Raw genomic sequence first — 21,283 nt, 5'->3', positions numbered from 1 at the left:
GGAAAAAAATGAAATTGTGGGTTTTACATGCTTGAAGATGTTTTATATGTTTAATTTTATTTTTAAATTTTCATTCGAAGGCGCTTTACATGTTATGTTTATGTATTTTAATTTTAGACAATAGGTTTTTTAAAATATTTATTTTGAAATTAAAGTTTATATTTTTATTTATATCATTATTAGTATTTTATATTTTTTGCATTTTTGATTGTTTTGTTTTTTTTTAATTTTTTGGTATTTTTAAAATTTTTTTTGCCATTTTTTGTATTTTTGCACCTTGCTTTGGAATGGTCTACACCCCAGGCTAAATTGTGCCTTGCACTTTTAAAATACTAGCTCCAAATCTATTGGTTCAACCCATTATGTGATAATCAAGTCAATACATCCCAATCTATCACTTGCAATTAATCTCTTTACTAACAATACTAACAATATTTGACACCACATTAGGGGAAGGACTTTTTCCCCCTTTGTCTTTATGACATGATGTCCAACTTCCAACCCCAATGGATCCTTTATCGAGGATTTAGATAATCCTACTGTTGGCAGATTTAGGAAACCAAGGAGGAAGCTGTACTAATTATTCTCTATATCTTAACATAGTAGCGTGTCCTATCGCATTGATCTTCAGTTGGCATTTCCATCATCGAATACCCCAACATATCCATGCATTTGACCCCAGAAGGATCTTATTGGTTGGCATATCAAAGATAGACATGTCTGATACTCAATCTGATATCAATATCAAGTCTAGGAATTAAAATCAACACCCAATGGTTCCACTTCTCACAAAGTTTAGGAACACACTGGGTTTGGTCCAGTTCAATGTTTCTTGTAAACATTGATTCTCACACCTTAGGTTTCAACCTGAGCAGCCGAGTCCCATTGCTCCACTACCTTGGGTAGTGTGTGAATGACAATCTTGTCAGGATAGACTCCCCAAGTCTATCCACTAGTTGTGAACATTTATGTTCATACTTTAATAACTACGTGGTCTCATACATAATACTAATGTGAATTAAGGGAGTTTAGCAGAACAACCTGATGACACATGAAGTGAATGCTCTTTTATTCTTAATAAAGATATGTACAATACATCGTTGGAGCTGAGGGCATACACACTGTTGAATAGAGTAAAAAGAGTTTAGAATTAGTATTACTCTTTCTTTTTTGTTTTTCTTTGTTTTCCCTCTTGATCTTTCAACACAATTTTGTTTTTGATTTAAAATGTTTCTAGTGTTGCTATAGAGGAAATTGAGTTTATTTTTATGCATTTAGATATTATGTTCATATTTTTGGTTACTACTTATGTCATCTATTAGATATTTATAATCAAAGATGGTGCTAGTGCACAGGTGTCAGCTTTCTTGGAAATCCATGACATAGCCGGTCTTGTTCGAGGTGCTCATCAAGGACAAGGGTTGGGGAACAGTTTCTTATCTCACATTCGTGCAGTTGATGGAATCTTTCATGTTCTAAGTATGCTACTTTTCTTTCATCTTTTTGATTTTCTTTGAATTCCTTGCAGATTATTTATTCTGATCTGTTACTTCATCTTGTATATTTTCTGACAGCAAATTTCTTCTTATACTATAGAGCTTAATGGGGATGGTAAACAAAGAATTTGTAACTCAATTAGTGCTCCTTCCTATCATATTATATTATTTAGCATATGCACAGAACTTTATGTCCATTTAGATATTATCCTCATTATACCTAGACCTGTTCATGGGTCGGGCTGTGGGCCTGACTTTACACTGTGTCGGTTGGCAAAAGCCAAGCCTGTGCTTGGCCCATGAACAGGTCTATTTATACCTGGCATGAAGTTTTGCTTTTTTTTTTGGTAAGAAGGTAAAGATACCAAATGCATGTTGATATAAAGTATTTCTTGTGTGGAAAAAAGTTGCTTATGGTTCTCTAAACTAATGAATAGTCATAAGACTCATAACTTATCATTTCTTGCTCAGTGTAAGCTCCATTGCCATATTAAAGGGCTCTTAGCAGTTCCTGTTTTTCCTTCGGGAGAACAAATTCTTCATTTTGTATTTTAGTAGTACTGGAACATGAATGCAATCTACTTGTTTTGTATTTTATTGGACAAACTGTATGAAAGGGCTCTTCTCTCCCAAGGCCAAGGCTCTGTTGGGAAGACTCAAAAATGATCATTAGAACCAAGGTTCAAAATTTTGTTACATATTGGCCGATACATATTGTATCAGTGGACCATTAATATGCTTATTTTAAGGTATTTTTAAAAACTGTTTGTTTTATATTATTTCCCTTTCCTGTGAAACTTTGAAACCAACAAACTAAAGAAAATATATAAGTGTAATGTTCAAAATCATGATACATGCCTTCCACCGTATTGGGATGTATCAAAATTTTGAACCTTGATTAGCACTAGAGAGATGGTTTAGAGAAGACTAAACTGGCCTTTGTTATCTTTTGTTCTTTTGTAACAAAGGGATGGATCCTTGCCTCTCCATTTTTGGTTGAGCTTATCATCATCCATGCCTTATCTCAACTATATGGGGTCGGCTACATGAATCCTGTTTCATCAATCCCATATAGTTGGGAGCATGGGTGATGATGGTGCTCTCAACTAAAAAGGAGAGAGAAGTGGATCCGTCCCTTTGTTACAAACGAACAATTGCATGTTCATATAAAGTATTACTTGTGTGGAAAAAAAAATACCAATTGCATGTTCATATAAAGTATTACTTGTGTGGAAAAAGTTGCTTATAGCTCCTTTATTAATAATTAGTTGTAACTTATTATTTCTTGCTCAGTATTAACTTAAAATGCATCTCAGTCTATATCTTTTAAAAACACTGATGTTAAAAACTATCTGCTTCTAAGAAAAGCAGCTCCCTCTGTCACAATTTAGTAAAGTAAAGTATTAGCCTCTCCCTGCTCCTCCCCAGACCCCAACTGCATATTCAGACTTGTGTTGTCAAAAATTCCATAAACACTTCAAGATTGCCAACCCCTGTGTGATTTTTTTTTTGAAAATAAGTAAAAAAGGAAATTTATTAAGAAAGAAGAGAAGATAAGATTTATCAAAAAAAGAAGAGAAGAAGAGATTGGGGGTGTACTAAGGAACGAGGAAGGGAATGTAGTTGCTGTTCTCTTCGGGCTGAGATTATGGTGGCATTGGAAGGAGTACAAAGAGTTAAGGGGTTGAACATTGGAAAACTGGTCATTGAAGGAGATTTTAAGTTCGTGGTGGGCTGGTTGAATGAAGAAATAAATGGTTTCTGGAACTACAGTAATGCAAAGAGGAAGTTTTAAGTGGCTGACAAAGGATATTGAAGTAAAATTGAATTGGGTAAAAAGAAGTGCCAACTCCTTTGCTGATGGATTAGCTAAACAAGGAATGAATAGTTTTTTTTGGGCTCACTTGCAATTTTTGTTTTTTGTACTTGTTGGTAGGAGAGTTAAGAGAGCTTATCTCCCCTTTTTCTTTACTCAAATCTTATTGTTTTAATGAAACTTACCTGTAATTGATAAAAAAAGGAACAGAAGAACAGATTACAAACAGATGATAAGATATCACCTTCCAGGAAAAACCAAAAACAGACATCCTTCCCCCCCCCCCCCCCCCCCATCAAATCCCATAGACAATGGGGGAAGGTATTACCTTTCACTGTTTTATTTATTTGCTTTCCTTTTCTTTTGTTTTCATTTGTTTGTTTGTTTGCTTGCCTTTCTTTTGTCATCATTTCCTTTTTTTTGCTCATGTTGTACATGCAACCCATTATTGGGCTTGGGCTGTCCTCACGCTATTCTTGGGGTAATACCAAGGGCTTGTACTTGCATCTTTATAGTTATGGACTTACAATAAATTAGCAATATGTTTCTGTTTGATTTTAGTGGAATACGAAGAGATTTGTGCAGTAGGTGTATTGATATCCAGCTGTCATACTGTATTTATAGTAGATTGATATGTATAATACAAAGAACACTTACCGATTTTTAAATGTTTCAAGGTTCAAGGTTTCTTGTGAAGACATTGATAACCTAGTCAAAGTTAGTGATTCTCTTTTTCCATTTAATACATAGTTGTCAAGGTGACAAGGCGCCCTTTGAGGCTTGCCTCACCTAATTGCCAAGCAGTTTTCTACTTCCTACTATAAAATATTTTTTTATTCATTCTTTTTTGAGATTATAATTATAAAATAGACATTATTAAACTAAAATAATAATTTTGTGTGTTTGTATACTAATTTCTTTTGATTATTTTCTTATTTATTAGGGTTTAATCAACACAAACATTGCTAAATGATATATTGAACCCTCGACTTAAAAACCTGAACCAATAAGGAAGAACTTAAAATTTTATCTAATCAGCACATTTTCCTCTTCCATATATTCTTCTTCTTCTTCTTCTTCTTCTTCTTCTACTACTACTACTACTACTACTACTACTACATTTTTTATTTTCTTCTTTTCCTATAATAAAAATAAGGGTTCAGCCCCTATATTTTTTGAATTTTATTTTCCTTCTTCCTTTTCTTTTCATGAATATGTTGATTTTCTATACTTAATATGAAATTTATACCCTTATGAAAATCATGAATTATTATTAAAGAAATTTGGTTATGGTACCTAGGGAACTACCCTAGGATCTATGTTTTAAACATAAAACAATCCATCGCCTAGGTGACGCCTAGGCGCCCGCCTAGGCGACTAGGTGACAAGGCGCCCCCCAGTCGCCTAGCCTCGCCTTGGTGCCTTGAAAACTATGATTTAATATTGGCTGTTTGCATTACCAATCTCTATTTTAACACTCCAAGCTGGAAATTATGTTTTACAGGAGCATTCGAAGATCCCGATATTATTCATGTTGATGATTCTGTTGATCCTGTAAGAGATTTGGAGGTTATAAGTGAAGAATTGCAGCTGAAGGTATACTTGATCTTTTTTGGTTAAGGTATACTTGATCTATTCTTAAATTCAGATGGTGGAATGTCATATTCATGTATATGGTGATCATAGCTCCATCTCCTTAGGTATATTTGAGTGCTTTATTTTTTGCTCGCAAAAAACATTGGTTTATCTTTTCGGTTATGGTGATTAAGTAAGAATTCCTATCAACAATTTATGCTTTAGTCTGGCTGTTTCTCTTTCTACTGCTGACAAAAGGTGGTTTAAGTTTTTCTAATTGTTTGGGTTTTGGAAAGCAGGACAATCTTAGTGGGACGCAAACAGAATGGTGTACATGTGTATTTTCTTAAATGACATTTTAAACTCTAATCCCCTTTATCCTGAATTTTCTAGCATCTTGCCAAGTTATCAAGATGATATGGTTGTACATATGCTTACCTGTTTTCATTTTTTTTTCTGAAAGTTTGTGATTTGGGCCAGCTATCTTGCCTACAAAAAATGGGGAGACAAATGTTATTACATAAGATATACGTGTCAATTAAGGTGGCATATGATAACACTTTTCAGACGTCTTAATACCTGAAAAATTTGCTTTTCAGACCTGCAACCCATTTGTGTTTGGGTTGTAGCATTGATCAAATAAAATAGGTCTGAAATGGTAAGATATGGCCTGATCGCTTAACGTGGTTAGATGTGTTTCACAGCCTGGGCAAAGTCCTAAATGCCCCTAATTTTTTTTGAAATGACCATGTTGTCCCTTCTTTTAAACCCAATTTGAGCCCTAATTTGAGTTCTTTCGTATTGAATGATAGAAGAGAACACCGTCTTCCACCATTATCGCTTGTGTTGCATCTTCTCCAATGAGCACTGCTGGCATCAATGGTGATGGTCCTTCGCGATTCGTTTGGGTTGTGTTTGGGTTGTAGCATTGATCAAATAAAATAGGTCTGAAATGGTAAGATATGGCCTGATCGCTTAACGTGGTTAGATGTGTTTCACAGCCTGGGCAAAGTCCTAAATGCCCCTAATTTTTTTTGAAATGACCATGTTGTCCCTTCTTTTAAACCCAATTTGAGCCCTAATTTGAGTTCTTTCGTATTGAATGATAGAAGAGAACACCGTCTTCCACCATTATCGCTTGTGTTGCATCTTCTCCAATGAGCACTGCTGGCATCAATGGTGATGGTCCTTCGCGATTCGTGATGTTTGGAGTTTGAAGAGGAATGATGGCTCTGCTGTATTTTTGTAAATTAACAAAGGAGGCTGGGGAAGAGTGATAGGAATGGAGAGAGAAGAATAAGGAGAGGAAGGAAAATGAGGGGGGGAGGGAGGGAGGTAGAAGTTACTGCTGCTTGTTCTGTGTTGATGGCTACAGAAAAAAGGGGGGGGGGAGGAGGAGGAGGAGACAGAGTGAGTGGCCACCGATGTTTCGGGGCTATCCTTTTTCTGCTGGAGGACGAAGCTGTTCATTAGCTTGGGTGATACAAGTCCTGGTTCAATGAAGAAGAAACAGAGGAGAGAGGAGGCAAAAGAAGAACACCTCGACAACCTATTTCTAGGGGAAAAATAGTAAAACTAGTAATTACCAGATGTTGAAGGAGGCAGAAGAACACCCCAACAACCTATTTCCAAGGGCAAAACACAAAATAGTAAAATAGGTAGTTATTAGATGCTGGAAGAACACCCCAACACAAACACCCCTATATTTTGAGAGGCTTTGAAAAGCAGAGAAGCATATCTGCCACATTTTAGACTTCAGACCTCAAAAATAGTTTTTTTTTTTTTTTTCCATTTCAGACATCAAACTTTAGAGTAATCAAATGCCACCTAAGTATTTGCTCAAGCAATAGGTAACTATGCATATTCTTCATATTATGGTAGATAACTAAGTTAAAAAGGTGGATCCAAGTGATATATCTGTGTCATTGGATTGGGATCATTCAAAAGAGGAATATGGCTCTGCTAGGAAAATGGTTGTGGAGATCACTGGCGGATAAGATTAAACTGTGGACAAAAGTGATTTTTGAGCATCCTTGGGCTGGCAGCTGATGGCTGGGATGTCGGAGTTTCGGCTCTAGCAACTACTGCAACATCTTAGAAGAACATTCATGCCATCCTTCCATTTTTCCCACCCTATGTTTGGTATAACTTGTGCTCTAGGAATCTAGTAAGATTTTGTGAACATGTGTGGGTGGGGGATTTACTGCTTAAAGATCAATTCCCTTCTTTGTATTCTCTTTCTTGCTACAAAAGTGAGTATGCTTCCACTTTCTTATCTTCTTTGGGGTTGGGGCCTGAGCCTCATTGGGACTTGGGGTTTAGACAAGGACTTAGAGAATCAGATGTGGACAATGTTTCGGATTTGATTCAAATAATTCAAAAGGTTTTCTTGGATCCCTCTAAGGTGGACTCTCAGATTTGGACCCTCTCCCCCTTTGGATCTTTTACTTATATATCCTTCTTCAAAGCCCTAACACAACCTTCTAGTCCTAGACTTTCTTTTCTTGTTTAAATGGTTTAGAGGAAACTGGTCCCACCAAGGGTTGGGACACTTTGCTGGGAAAATCTTGGAAAGAATTAACACTTGCAATCAAATTCAAAGAAAGAAGCCTTTTTGGTGCTTGTCTCCAAACTGGTATATTCTTTGTAAAGCCAATGGTTAGTCTTGTTACCACTTATTAATATCCTACCCCTTTGTTTCTTTTATTTGGGTTTGGTTTCTTTCTCTGTTTGGTTGCAGGTGGATTCCCCCACCAAACATACAAAGCCTTTTCAACTTTTGTGCTGGTAGCAATATTGTCAAAATCTTACGGTTTACGATACGGTTCATGATTTGAATCATGAATCCCAAGGGTTCCAATTCGAATCTTATGTCTGAATCCTTTTCTGCAAAAATCTTATGATTTTTTGTTTGAATCTTACAATTTGACTTATAAATCTTACGATTTATACGATTCACTATGATTCAAATTTTTTCAATTAAGAAATAATTCTCTACTTTGATTTTTTTTTTGTTTATATTAAGTTTTGCCATGGGAGACTTTTTAAAGCCTTTACTAGAAAATGATTTATTTGCATTATTCAAGACTAGAAATTGAGTTTTATTTTCTATCATATGTAAGTTAAAGGGCCATTGTATGTAGATTTGTTTGATTTTCAAGTCAAACTTGATGATATCATCTTAGGCTTCTATTGTTTAAGTGGTAAGTTCTATTGTTCCAAGTACATACATGGTAGATATAGTTTAAAAATAGGGTAAAGTCACTTTCCTATATATATATATATTTAACCTTTTAATATATCTATATTTAATTTTTTGACAAGTTTGTAAAAAGTCAAGATAATCTTTGATTTACAATACGATTCATGATTCGATTCGATTCAACTTTCTTTACGATTTATGATACGATTACTATTTTCAAAACATTGGCTAGTAGTTGGACAAAGAAGAGGGGAAGAATATTGTGGAGGTGTAGCTATTTTTGTAGTGATACGGAAAATGGATTTCCATGGTTTCTCAACAACTACTAGCTAGTAGTGACCCTTTGTCCAAGGGTCACTAAGCCATCTATTTAAGACTGTTAGGTCCAACCCTACTGAAGCCATTCAGTTCGGAGGTGATACACATGAACGACAACACTTGTAACATGCTTTAACAGAGATAATTTATTTGGTACCTGTGCTCCATATTTGCTTTTTTTCCCCAGAGATAATGTTAATCTACCATCTATTAATCATCTATTCTTATGCTTTAGGGATTTGGGAACAAGTGTTTTTTTTTAATCTAGAATTGGATGGGCTCTTCTGCAGGGCATTTCTGAACTATTTGACTTTTTGGTTCTCTCCTCTAAGTATATGGGTAAAATTTAATGAAAGTGTTTTAACGCAGTGGTTCTGAGGTCAATTTGGGAGAAATGGAATGCTAGGGTCTATTTTGAATAATGTAAAGAGCTAAGTGTTCTCATTGATCTTATCACCATTAGAGTGGTGAGCTGGGTCTGCACCATGTAGAAGTTCCATAACATTATAGACAACAATATTGTGAGGGGATGGGCTGTTGAGCAGCATCTATGGTCCACTTAATTATCAATAGAGAAAGTTCTATGGACTATTTCATCAATCATTGAAAGGTATTTCTGTTCAGACTTGGACTCCCTCTTCCCCAGATCCATCAATATAAACTTCAATTCATTCTCCATGCACAATCTGGGCCCAACAGGTAGTGGAAAAGTTTTCAGGAGTCATGAGGGGGATATTTTACAGGTGTTTACAAGATTGTTGGGGTGGGGTGCATGACTATTTGAGCCAAGCTGTTATCTATTTTGCAGGAACTTTGAGGGGTGGAGTCACTATTGGAGCCAAGCTGTTTTGTAATTTTCAGGAACTTTGCTTTGCCTATGCTTTTGGCTTCTCTGGAGAGGCTGGAGGGGGATTCTCAGATGGATGTTGAATGAGCAGGTGGGTGAAAATCCTTGGGTGTGTCGACATTATTTTGGAAGCCAGATCTCTAGAAGCTAGATGGGTTGCACAGGATCAGGAGATCAGCCACTGATCTATGATCAAGCTGAATCCCTGTTTAGAGTAGTGGTAATTAGAGAAGAATTGTACTAGGGCTTTGTATACCCAGATTGCAAAGTGTTTTCCCTCTTTTTCTTCTTGGGCGTATTTAGAATTTAGAGGTTATAGTATGACAAAATTTGTTTTGTGCTCATTTTTTTGTCTGTTTATACTCTTAATAATTTTGTTTTGTTTTGTTACCAACATGAAAATGGTTATTAGCAGCATGAATGATAGGTTTATCTACATAAGTACGTAATCCTCTGTGTTGGTGCCAAGAGTTCTAGGCCCATTGAAAATGTTGTCATTAATAAATTATTTCTGATGCTAATAATTTTTTAGAAATGTTAAGTCTTTTCTTTTAGTAATTTTAATCATGCAAAATTGTTTTATTGGTCAAATTTGATATTGTTCTTTATTTCATCTTTCCCTTCTCTTATCTTTCCTATCTTTTTGAATTGGTTTTCTGATGTCTTGTGTGACTTAAACTGTAGGATATCGAATTTATGGAGAGGAAGATAGAAGATCTTGAGAAAAGCATGAAAAGGAGCAATGACAAACAGTTGAAGATAGAACATGAGTGCTGCCAGAGGGTTTGTGCCATTGGTTTCAGCTAAATATTATTCTGCGCATAGATTGGATATTTCTTCAAATGTGTTCATGAATCTATCTACTATGTCTTAGGGGCATTAATATGCTCATACACTGGTTCAATCTTTTGTATCAAGGTTCTTACTGGGGGGTAAAGCACATTTTATGCAGGATATTTCTTTATTTTTGAATGTTGGTAATGTCTAAGATACTAGATAACAAGCATGTTTATATCCAGTATTATACATAATGTCCATATGGTTGGAGTTATCAAAGATTTTACTTTTGGAAGTGGAACAGTTTTTATAAGCTAGGTATATTTCTGGAATGTGATGAATTAGTGTTACAACTTTTACTCATTTCCCCTTCAACTGTTGAGTTTGCTCATTTTTGAGGTGTTTTATTGTGCTTTTTGTGACTGCTTCAGTAATCCATGAATTCATAACAGTATGGCCATCCAATGATTTCAGTACGAAGATGTATCTTGTCCATTCTTCTCCTATATGCATATGTTTGGTGTATGTAGAAGGAGAAGAACCTGGGAACTCTTGAGGACAACAGTTATGTCAAAAGAAAGTTTGCAGAAGAGAAATTTAATTACTTTTTGCTCTCAGTAAACTATTTTTAAGGAATTTAGTGGATCTTTATTTTTCCCTTCAGGAATCAATAGTGGAATCTTTTGCCTGGTGCATGTTTTGACATGTGGTTTCTTTTTCTTTTTGCATTATACTGACCAGCTTGTATCTTTTATGCACACATTTTCTATAGCTAAATAGCAATATTTAACTTTATTAAGGCATACATAAGTGCAGAATCTTTGGCAAGTATCTCAGGAAAAATACAAGAAAATGCTATGCAGTGTCATTTGTTATATATTTTACTATTACTTCCATTATCAACTCAAATATAGTAGCTAGATTAGATTTACAACTGCAGAAACATTATTGTTGATTTTATGCTGCAATCGTAAAGCATGCTGATAATTTCCAAGACTGATATTTTTGAGACTCTTTAAATTCATGACCTGTATTTATGCTCATGGTGTGCTAAGAAAGTTTTGGTGGTTTCTTAACTTTGTACTCATGAATCACATCCTGCATCCTTGTATAGGTTAAAGCATGGCTTGAGGAAGGAAAAGATATCCGTCTAGGGGACTGGAAAGCTGCAGATATTGAGATAATGAATACTCTTCAGTTGCTTACAGCAAAGCCTGTTGTGTATTTGGTAATTATGTTTTCAATCTCAATTGTTGATTGATATTTGGTACTTGCTCCAAAAAAGTGTGTTTTCAATCCATTGTTAACCTAGACGGTCAGATTGTTCAGTCCATCACCTGGAGGGAAAATTGGGGTTTTCCAGCCCTAAAACTGTTGGTTAATGTATGCGGTTAAGCCCATAACCTGGTGGGAAAATTGTTTCTTTCCATCCCTAAAACTGTTGGGTTACAAATATTTATCAACAAACTGCCAATCCAAGCATGCAAATTGTTTATGGGTGACAGCTCAGACCATTGTGAATCTTAATTTTTTTATTAAAATCTAAAGAAAAGGCTATTCATGTAACTTCAAGGATTTTATCCATTAAAATCATTTAATTGAGAGTGGGGAGGAATTTGGGCTTGATTTTGTGTGTGAGAGAGGGAGGGAGAATCAGCGTTTGAGAAGGAATCCTAGAGAGGGGGAGGAAGCATGACCGAGAATGGGTGGTATTTTGGTGTGGATCAATGGACACCCCTTCAAGAGAGGAGAGTAGGCCTTCTAGGTCTCATGATTTGTGAGTCATCTTCTGAAGCCAAAACCACAAGACAAATTAGGGCTGCTAAATGAGACAAAATGTAGAAGGGTTTATCTTTATAAGATAAGGAGAAAAGCAATGGGAAGCTAAGATTCAGTGGCTGAATTTGTTGGGAAGCTTGGGTGCAAAATAAAGGATCCAAATGAACTGAAAGCCTATCTTAATAAGAAGGAAGAAGGAAAGGTGAAGAGAAAAAAGGTTGAGTGAAGTTGAGAGATTAAAGTTGGACGTGGAGGGGGGTAGAGGCTCTAGTGAGAGGAAGAGTGGGAGAAGAGGAAGCCAATAGGAGAGTGGAAATCAGGGGGAAAAGAAGATACCGATTAGAACTGAAGATTGTAAGTTGGAATGTTCGAGGTTTAGGGAGTGCAAGAAAGAAAGCCTTAATAAAGGAGTTGTTGAGGAAAGTTGATCCAGATATAGTCCCAAGTCCAGAATTGAAATTGTTAGTGTTTGATAATAGGTGGGTGTTATGCAGGAGAGAAGAAGAGAGGAAGAGAGAAGAGAGAGAGAGAAGAAGAGAGAAGAGAGATTTGAGAGCCAAAAAGTACGGCTGGTGGTGCCAGCTTTTTTGGTATATATTCTAGGGCGACAGGATATAAAAAATAAAAGGAGAAAATTACAGTAGTACCCCTGCACTACTATACTTAGAGAATTAACAGCCTTTTAATACTCCCCCTCAAGTTGGGACATAGATGTCAATCATGCCCAACTTGTCACATAAATCATGATGCCGTGAGTGGTGTAACCCTTTTGTAAAGATGTATGCAAGTTGATCTTCAGAGCTAACATAAGTACACATTTCCCCTGTGATGACCTTTTCCCTGATAAAGTGTTTGTTGACTTCGATGTGTTTAGTTCTATCATGCAGCACTGGATTAGCAGCAATGTTTATGGCTGCTTTGTTATCATAGAATAGGGTCATAGGTCCGCCAACTGGAAAACCCAACTCACTCAACAATTTTTTTTAGCCACATATTTTCAACCACTCCATGAGACATTGCTCGATACTCAACTTCAGCACTAGATCTAGCTACCACATTCTGCCTTTTGCTTCTCCAGGTAACTAGGTTACCTCCTATAAAGGTACAATAGCCACTAGTTGACTTTCTGTCATTCAGGGATCCTGCCCAATTTACATCAGTATACACTTCAACGTTCAAATGTCCATGCTTTTGAAACAACAAGCCTGCACCTGGGAACTTTCTTAAGATATTTGAGAACTCTTTCTACTGCTTCAAGATGGGTAATCTTAGGGGCATGCATGAACTGGCTAAGAACACCCACTACATAAGCTATGTCTGGTCGAGCCATAGAAAGATATAACAATCTTTCTACAAGTCTTTGGAACTGTTTCACATCCTCGATGGGTTCACCTTAACAATCACCTAGTTTGTGGTTAGGATTAATAGGAGAATCAACCGGCTTCGCTCCCAATTTTCCTGTATCCTGGAATAGATCTAGGACATACTTTCTTTGGGAAATGAAGATACCCTTTTGTGAGCGGGCCACTTCAATCCCAAGGAAGTACCTTAAAGGGCTTAGATTCCTTCACTTCAAACTGGGTAGCAATAAAATTCTTCAATTTCTGAATTTCATCCTTCCAATCACCAGTGATAACTATATCATCAACATATACTATCAGTGCTGCAATTTTCCCTTCCCCTTTTTTCACAAACAATGTGTGATCAGATTGACACTGCTTGTATCTTCTTTGCTGTATTGCGACATGGAACCTGTTGAACTAGGCTCTTGGTGATTGTTTCATCCCACATAAAATTCCTTCTTATTTGAGGTTGCATAGACACTAAAAGCCAAGACATGACCATGCTGTTTTCCTAGTTCCATCTGTCATATTCAGCACTCCCAGAATTGGGTTCTTTGATTTTCTTATTTATATAACCTATCTTTCCCCTTGCGGTGATGTACAGCTTGATCCCTCTTGACCACTCTAAATAATTTAATCCATTGAGAGGAATAACAGCCATGGGAAAGGATAGGTCCACACCCCCACTCATTCCATTTTGCATTGAGGAAACACTGGATGTAGCAGAATCTTCACCACTCATGATTACAGATTCAAAAACTCTTAAAGTGGGCACAAAACCTTAAAAAAAAAGGTCTAACACCAAGGGAGAAAGGAAGCCCCTTTTTTTCTTTGGAAGCACAACCATTTTCTGTAAAACACAGGTGCTGCTACAGCACTAACAGGTCATCCCTTGACCTACTTTATCAAACACAGGTGCTGTCACAGCACTAACAGGTCTTGACCTATGCAACAACAGAAATGTTGTTACAGCAAGTATAGGTCACTCTCTGACCTTCAGTGCACCATAAAAACTGCTATTGCAACACACAAAAGGTCTTCATGACCTACAGTTTATACAGGGGTCAGTCGACCCCACAAAAAAGGAAAGAAAGAGGTGCCGATCACCTCACATCCAACCAGCAGACCTAGTATAGGTGGCACACGACCAGAAAAAAGAGGAGAGAAGTTACTTCAGTGCGTGAGAAACATTGTTCTTCAATAAGCCGAACAGTAGATGAGGGCAGCAGATCTGGAAATCTGGTGTGAAGGAAACTGTTCACTCGAGCTCTGCTTTCAGATCTGATAGTCCCGCTCTGATACCATGCTATGCAGGAGAGAAGAAGAGAGAAGAGAGAAGAAGAGAGAAGAGAGATCTGAGAGCCAAAAAGTACAGCTGGCAGTGCCAGCTTTTTTGGTATATATACTAGGGCGACAGGATATAAAAAATAAAAGGAAAAAATTACAATAGTACCCCTATTGTACTATACTTAGAGAATTAACAGCCTTTTAACAGTGGGCTAGGATTGTTTTGAAGTTTAGGGACATTAGTTGGACAATGGCTCTGTCTTGGGGGTCTTCAGGGGGAATAGCAACTCTTTGGAAGAATGATATAGCACAAGGGATGGAAGAGTTGGTAGGGAAGTTTACAATTTCTTTGAAATTTCGGCAAGCGATTAATGGTTTTGAATGGGTAATGACAAACATCCAAAGCCCAAATGGATATAGGGAGAGAAAGAAGATGTGGGAAGAGATGGAGGAAATCAGAAAAAAAAAAGAGATGGAGGATATCAGAGGACTATGGGAAGGGCCATGGTGTATAGGTGGGGAATTCAATTTTATCAGGTTTACTGCAGAGACTAACAAGGAGAGGCCAAAAATCAATACTACCCTGAGGAACTTTAATGGGTTTATCAATACATTTGAACTCAAGGAGTTGCTTCTTTTGAGCAATAATTTTACATGGTCCAACCTCCAGATTGCATTGTTATGTTCAAAACTTGATAGATTTCTATTTATGGTGGACTGGGAGGAACATTGGGAAGATTTGGTCTTGAGGGACCTGCCGAGAATAACTTCTGATCATTGGCCATTTTCCTTGTCAAAGGATGATTTAAGGGGTAGGGGTCCAACTTCGTTTAGATTTGAAAACATGTGGTTATGCCACCTGGGGTTTAAAGAGAAAATTAAGGAGTGGTGAGAAGAGTCATCTAAGGGTTAAATAGGAGGGTATGGAGTTTCGCTACAAGCTAAAAGAGTTGAAAACTAAAATAAAAGAGTGGAATATTCAGCATTTTGGGAGACTGGAAGAGAGAAATATTATTTTTTTGTTCTAAATATTGTTTTATTTAGTTTAATTTGATGTTATGTTTTTTTAAGATATGAAAATGCATCTTAAGTTATTATATTATTTTTGCCTTTTTAGGAGTTTATAATTTTAAATATTAGAATACTGTTTGTACGATGTAAAAATATGCACAAGTACAACTGTTTCACAAATAAAGGAATCATCATCCAAAAATGATAAATTTAGAAAATTAGGTCTAAAGAAAAAAGTATGATTCTAAAACATTTGTTTTTTGGAAAAACAATCTACATGTAAAATAAAAACAATACATTGATTGAAGCAAGAAACTAAACATTGAGATCATGAAATGTATTGTTATAATATTTCTTGTTGATACTTAGAATTGGATATCTTGATTCTTTAAACCATGTTACAGTCCAAATATCAAGATAACAAAAATTGAAATCATGTAATATTGGTCACTTTGTTACATATTAGCAATGCCTATTAGTTTTAGAAAAATGAATGCCACATGTCACAGTGAAATCTGAAATGTTCTGGGAGTTCCTTGGGACACTGTAAAACTATAACCTCCCTGTGGTTATACGACAATAATGAAGCCATAAAGCCTAGCCAAAGTCTTTGGCTTGCTTATGATTCTATTTTCATTGTTTCCTCCTATGTCCACATTGCAGATATTTTTCCTTGTTTTCTTTTCAAGTCTTTAGTTGATTTTATACATTGCATACACTATACATTGACCCATAAAAGAATTGATTTATGCATTTATTTTATAAACAGGTTAACATGAATGAGAAGGATTACCAAAGAAAGAAGAATAAGTTTCTGCCAAAGATCCATGCATGGTATTTTCACTTCTCTTTTTATGAAAAATTTTCCCTTCTCTCTCTCTCTCTCTCTCTCTCTCTGTTAAACCCAACAAAAGTGCACCCTTACACATGCACAACACAATGTGTGGCATGCACTTTGTTCATGTTAATGATGCATAGATATAAGAACAGAGAAAAACATTCTGGAAAATAAAAGTTTGGCAAATGGAGTAAAATAAAATTTGTTTTTCTTTCTATTTATGGGGGAATTTTCTTTGTTAAGTTTTTAAGGGAATATTTACCATTAAACTTGATGGAAAATGGGCATTATTTGTTTGGGGTGCTATAGTATTCATCTTTATAAGTTTATATTGTGGTTTCCCTTGACTTTTTTCACATTGCTGCAAATAAAGAAGCTTTATTTGGCAAGTTTAGATGATTTTAGAAGCTTGGGGACTTGGAACCCTATATTTATCTGATCTCTAACGCGTTTTGGAAGGAGATGCTAGGATCAGTGTTTTAAAAGTCGTGGGAGGCGTATGCCTGGATGCACACATCCAGGCGAGGCTCCCCCAAAACGCCCTGAGGCGTTGACTCCTCTGAAGTGTACACCTCAGGTGTAAGAGACATACACATACGCTTTTTTTCATGAGGCGTGCTAGAGGAAAGGAAAGGAAAAGAAAGGGAAGGAAAAGAAAAAGAAAGAAGGAGAAGAAAAAAGAGAAAAAGGAAAGGAAAGGGAAGGGAAGAAAAGATAAGGGGAAAGAAAGTGGGCCAGCCCCTGGACCCCTTGGCTGGGGAGCAAAGACCCCCCTTTCAACTAGTGCTATGCATCTCCTTCTTTTTAATATAAAAGGTTTTTATTAAAAATAAAGAAAAATGAGATCCTCCTTCTTCCTTATCCCCCTTCTCTTAAGGAGGCTTGCACCTCCTTGTGTTTGGGAGGCTTATGCCTCTTACATTCTGAACTACACCTCACGCCTCTAGGTAGTGGAATGCCTCACGTCATGCCTCCATCATTTATCCGGTTCTTAAGTGATCTAATACTTTGTTAGAAGAGGTAACAGCTCGTGCCTCTTCATGGGTTTCCTGTATTGCCTTATATTCTGATTTAATAAATTATTCATTCATCAAAAAAAAATGGTTGCAAAGTCCTAAAGGGGGTTTTATGATGAAAATTTTCTTTGATGCCAGAAAGGAGAACTAATTTCCTCCAGACTTTTGTATGGCATTATTTTGGTTCCAACAGAGATGGCATTGTTTTTGTTATGTGCATACGTTGGTAAAATTCTGAAGGTTGAGTGTTCAGCTAATGTCATTAAGGAAGATGCTGAGTTTTGGAATGTGGATGCATCCTAATGTGGACGCATCCTATGTTGGGGGGGGGGCAGAATCAATTTACTATTTTTTAGGCGACAAGGCACCCTTGGAGGCTCGCCTCGCCTAATTGCCAAGCAGTTTCATAAATTGTGTTGTAAAATACTTTTATATTCTTAATTTTTTGTTTTTATAATTATTAAACTAAATATTCATTTTGTGTGTTTATATACTAATTTCTTTTTTATTATTTTCTTATTTGTTAGGGTTTAATCAACACATGCATTGCTAAATTCTGCATTGAACCCTCCCAGACTTCAAAACCTGAACCAATAAGTAAGAACTTAAAATTTTGTCTAACAAACACATAAGACAATAGGGGTTCAGCCCCTATATTTTTTGAAATTTCTTTTCTTTCTTCCTTTTCTTCTCACGAATATGTTGATTTTCTATACTTCCCTTTACTACTACTAGCTGGAAACCATGATGAATACCTCCCTTTACTACTAGCTGGAAACTATGGAAGGAGAAGAACTTTTTCATTTTTGAGTGCATATGGCCTAAGAAAGAGAAAGTAATAAATCAAACCTTCTAATGTCCTATAACAATAAAAAACTATATGTCCTATTCTATTGGGCACATTCTTAGATGGTTCCAAATGTGCCAGGTTTTATTATATTTTAAGGGTTTTGGTAGAAATTGACTAAGAACTAAGGCTGCAAGTTCGATCTGACATGAAGAATTTCAATTACATTGGGCTTGGCTTATGGTTTGGGCCCATTGTAAATTCAACAAATTCCCAACCCAACCCAATTTCCCAAATAAGAACCATCTTTAATAATGCATTCTTTTATCAATGTTATCTTGAATAATGCATCTTTCTGTAAAGCCACATATCATACACATGTAGAGACCATATATGTGGTTATTGACTTATTGTACCTTGGCTTTTTCTTCCTGGTTTTGTTTTGGGTTGCAAGTTTCAACATTTGGTTTGTTCTTATTTTCTGTTTCAGCCAGTAATGTGAAAATGTATTAGTGAAACAATTATAGGCATAAAGTAAAATGGGAAGGAACAAAGTACAGAAAAACTCAACCTGTCAAAATTTGGGAATGAAAAGAGATGTTTTTTCTTGCATCCTTCTTTGGCAAGCTATTCAACTTAAGGATCAGTGGATCTGTAAAACCAAATGAATGTGGGATCAATATGACTCAAGGATCAGTTTTTACTTTTGAAGAAAAAAGGAACCATGTTTACTGAATACTGTGTTCTGGATACTCCTCCCAAGCTTAGAAACCATCTAGAGTATTAGCATATCTGACATCTTTGAATAGAAAATTTCTTGAGTTTGAGAGAAGTGGAAGAAAGGGCTCAACTTTTGGGGTGGGAGATAGCACAATGGCCATTAAAGTATTTGTGGCTTCCACTAGGGGATAATCCAACCAAAAGGAGCTTTTGGAATCTGGTGATTGATAGATTCACAAAAAGGTTAGTGTCTTGGGAGAAAAACTACCTATCTTTGGGTGGTAGGATAACTCTGATTAAGTCCACATTGTCTAATCTCCCAGTTTACTTCTTGTCTGTGTTTAAAATCCCTGTGGGAGTGTGCGAAGTTTTGGAAAAATTAATGAGTGACTTCCTATGGGAATCAGGGGAGGAAAAAAGGGATCATAGAGTTAGGTGGGATATTGTTACCAAAGCCAAAAGTGATGGAGGGCTCGGGTTGGGTAATCTACAGAAAAATAATGAAGTTTTATTGGGGAAATGGCTATGGAGATTGACAAATGAGAGGGATAATATCCATGGGCAGGCAGTGGACGGCTGGGATGCGGGAGTCTCATCTAGGGCTACAAGAGCTTCCCCTTGAAAGTCCATCCATGCCATTTTACCTTCATTCCTTCCACTCATCAGGTATGACGTTTGTTCTGGTAATTTTGTGAAATTTTGGGAACACACTTGGGTAGGGAACTCACCTCTGAAAGAGCAATTTCCAGCTTTGTTCTCCCTATCGAGTTTTAAAAATGAGCCTGTTTCCACCTTTCTATCCCCTACTTTGTCTGCTCCTATTTGGAACTTGGGTTTTAGAAGGGCTCTTAGAGACTCTGAGTTGAATACCATTTCTGATTTGCTTAAGATCCTAGGTGAGGTGGTTATTGATCCTTCTAGAAGGGATAATAGGATTTGGGTTCCTTCCTCCTCGGGTGTATTTACTTGCTCTTCCTTTTTCAAAGAATTAACCCAGTCTCAACCGGCTTTCAGACACCCTTTCCCTGTCTTGGAAATTTGGGGTAGACCAATTCCTCCCAGAGTGGGTGCTTTCTGCTGGGAAGCATTCTTGGAAAAGTGTAACACTTGCGACGTACTTCAAAGGAAAAGGCCAAATTGGTGTTTGTCCCTACACTGGTGTATCCTATGTAAGGAGAATGGTGAAAGCCACTATCACTTAATGGTTTCCTGTCCTTTTGTATCAGAAATCTGGTGCTGGTTTTTTTCTCTTCGGTTGCAGGTGGTCCTCTCCTCCAAGTGTGCAAAGCTTGTTTAACATTTCGTTAGTGAGAGGGTTAAAAAAGAGAGGTAAATTTCTGTGGAGATGTGTAAGAGCAGCAATATGTTGGACAGTGTGGGAGGAAATAAATCAAAGAATATTCCTTGAGAAAGAAAGAAATAAGGAAGCTATCATTGAAGTAGTGTCCATTAGGGTGGCTCATTGGGTTAAGACCTTGAAGCTCTTTGAAGATTACACAGCAGGAGATATCATTATGAACTGGTTGGAAGTGGCTTGGTCAGCCCACTTGAGAACTGCCCCTTCTCCAGTTTGGGTTCCTCCACCCTTGGGCTACAACACTAAGTTGAACTTTGATGGAAGCAGTGGAGGAAACCCAGGTCCTTCAGGTATATAGGTGGAGCTTTCAGGGATGAAGAAGGTCAAATTATTGGAATGTATTCGGGGCCTATTGGATGGGGGATTCTCTGAGGGCTGAAATACTGGCAGTCTTGGAAGGGATCAAAAGAGCATGACAGCTGAATATCAGAAAACTGATGGTGGAAGGTGATTTGAGCCTGGTTATTAGGTGGTTGCAGAAGGAAGACTTCAGTTTGTGGAAATACCTAAATGAGAAAAAGAGAATTAAACATTTGATTCAAAACATGGAAGTTCAGTTTCAGTGGACTAAAAGGTGTGGCAATTCCTTGGCAGATTCTTTGGCTAAGCAAGGGGTGGGAAGAGCTATTCTTTTCTGGGAAACTTTGTAATCTGAAGTAAACTTTTGGGAGGGTTAAGAGGTTTTACCCCTCCCTCCTGTTGTATCCTCCTTTTTAATCTCTTTATTAATAAAAGTTTCTGTTATTTATCAGTTTTTTTTTTTCTTGAGTCAATTCAAATCCTATCAACTGACAGCCCTACTTCTTGGTGTGCTTGGGGTATTAATCTTCTTCTTGGGCTGAGGGTTTTTGCCTTTATGTTTGGTTTGTGACCCTTCCAAGGCAACTTCTTTGGTCTTTTGAACTTTTTCCCTAAATTTGGGACTATTCTTTGATAGTAAATGAAAAGAAATTTTATTAAATAGGAAAACAAAGTTTCACAGTTAAAAGGGCGCAAGGGGTTGGTAGCAGGGGCATCAAGCTTTTATAATTTCTACTTGTGCAGCATAACATTCTTTGTTATTATTAAATAAAGTCATACAATATCGAATAGGACTATAGAGTTTTAGATTGTA

General features: G+C 36.7%; 1 protein-coding gene across 1 annotated transcript in view; it reads left to right on the top strand.

Annotated features, from left to right (window-relative positions):
• LOC148865418 (GTP binding protein) overlaps positions 1 to 21,283 on the top strand; it is a 50,774-nt gene that overhangs the window by 9,369 nt on the left and 20,122 nt on the right. Inside the window, exons 3-7 of the mRNA XM_088974799.1 lie at positions 1,356 to 1,479; positions 4,817 to 4,908; positions 9,939 to 10,037; positions 11,146 to 11,259; positions 16,221 to 16,285. Of these exons, the coding sequence (XP_088830925.1) occupies positions 1,356 to 1,479; positions 4,817 to 4,908; positions 9,939 to 10,037; positions 11,146 to 11,259; positions 16,221 to 16,285 (494 nt within the window). The remainder of the gene's footprint in view (positions 1 to 1,355; positions 1,480 to 4,816; positions 4,909 to 9,938; positions 10,038 to 11,145; positions 11,260 to 16,220; positions 16,286 to 21,283) is intronic.

Source organism: Nelumbo lutea, chromosome 3, assembly GCF_056320005.1.
Source record: "Nelumbo lutea isolate HS-2025 chromosome 3, American lotus-T2T, whole genome shotgun sequence".
NCBI classification, from domain to species: Eukaryota; Viridiplantae; Streptophyta; class Magnoliopsida; order Proteales; family Nelumbonaceae; genus Nelumbo; species Nelumbo lutea.
The sequence above is the reverse complement of the archived record's forward strand: the minus strand, read 5'-3'. Positions and strand labels throughout refer to the sequence as shown.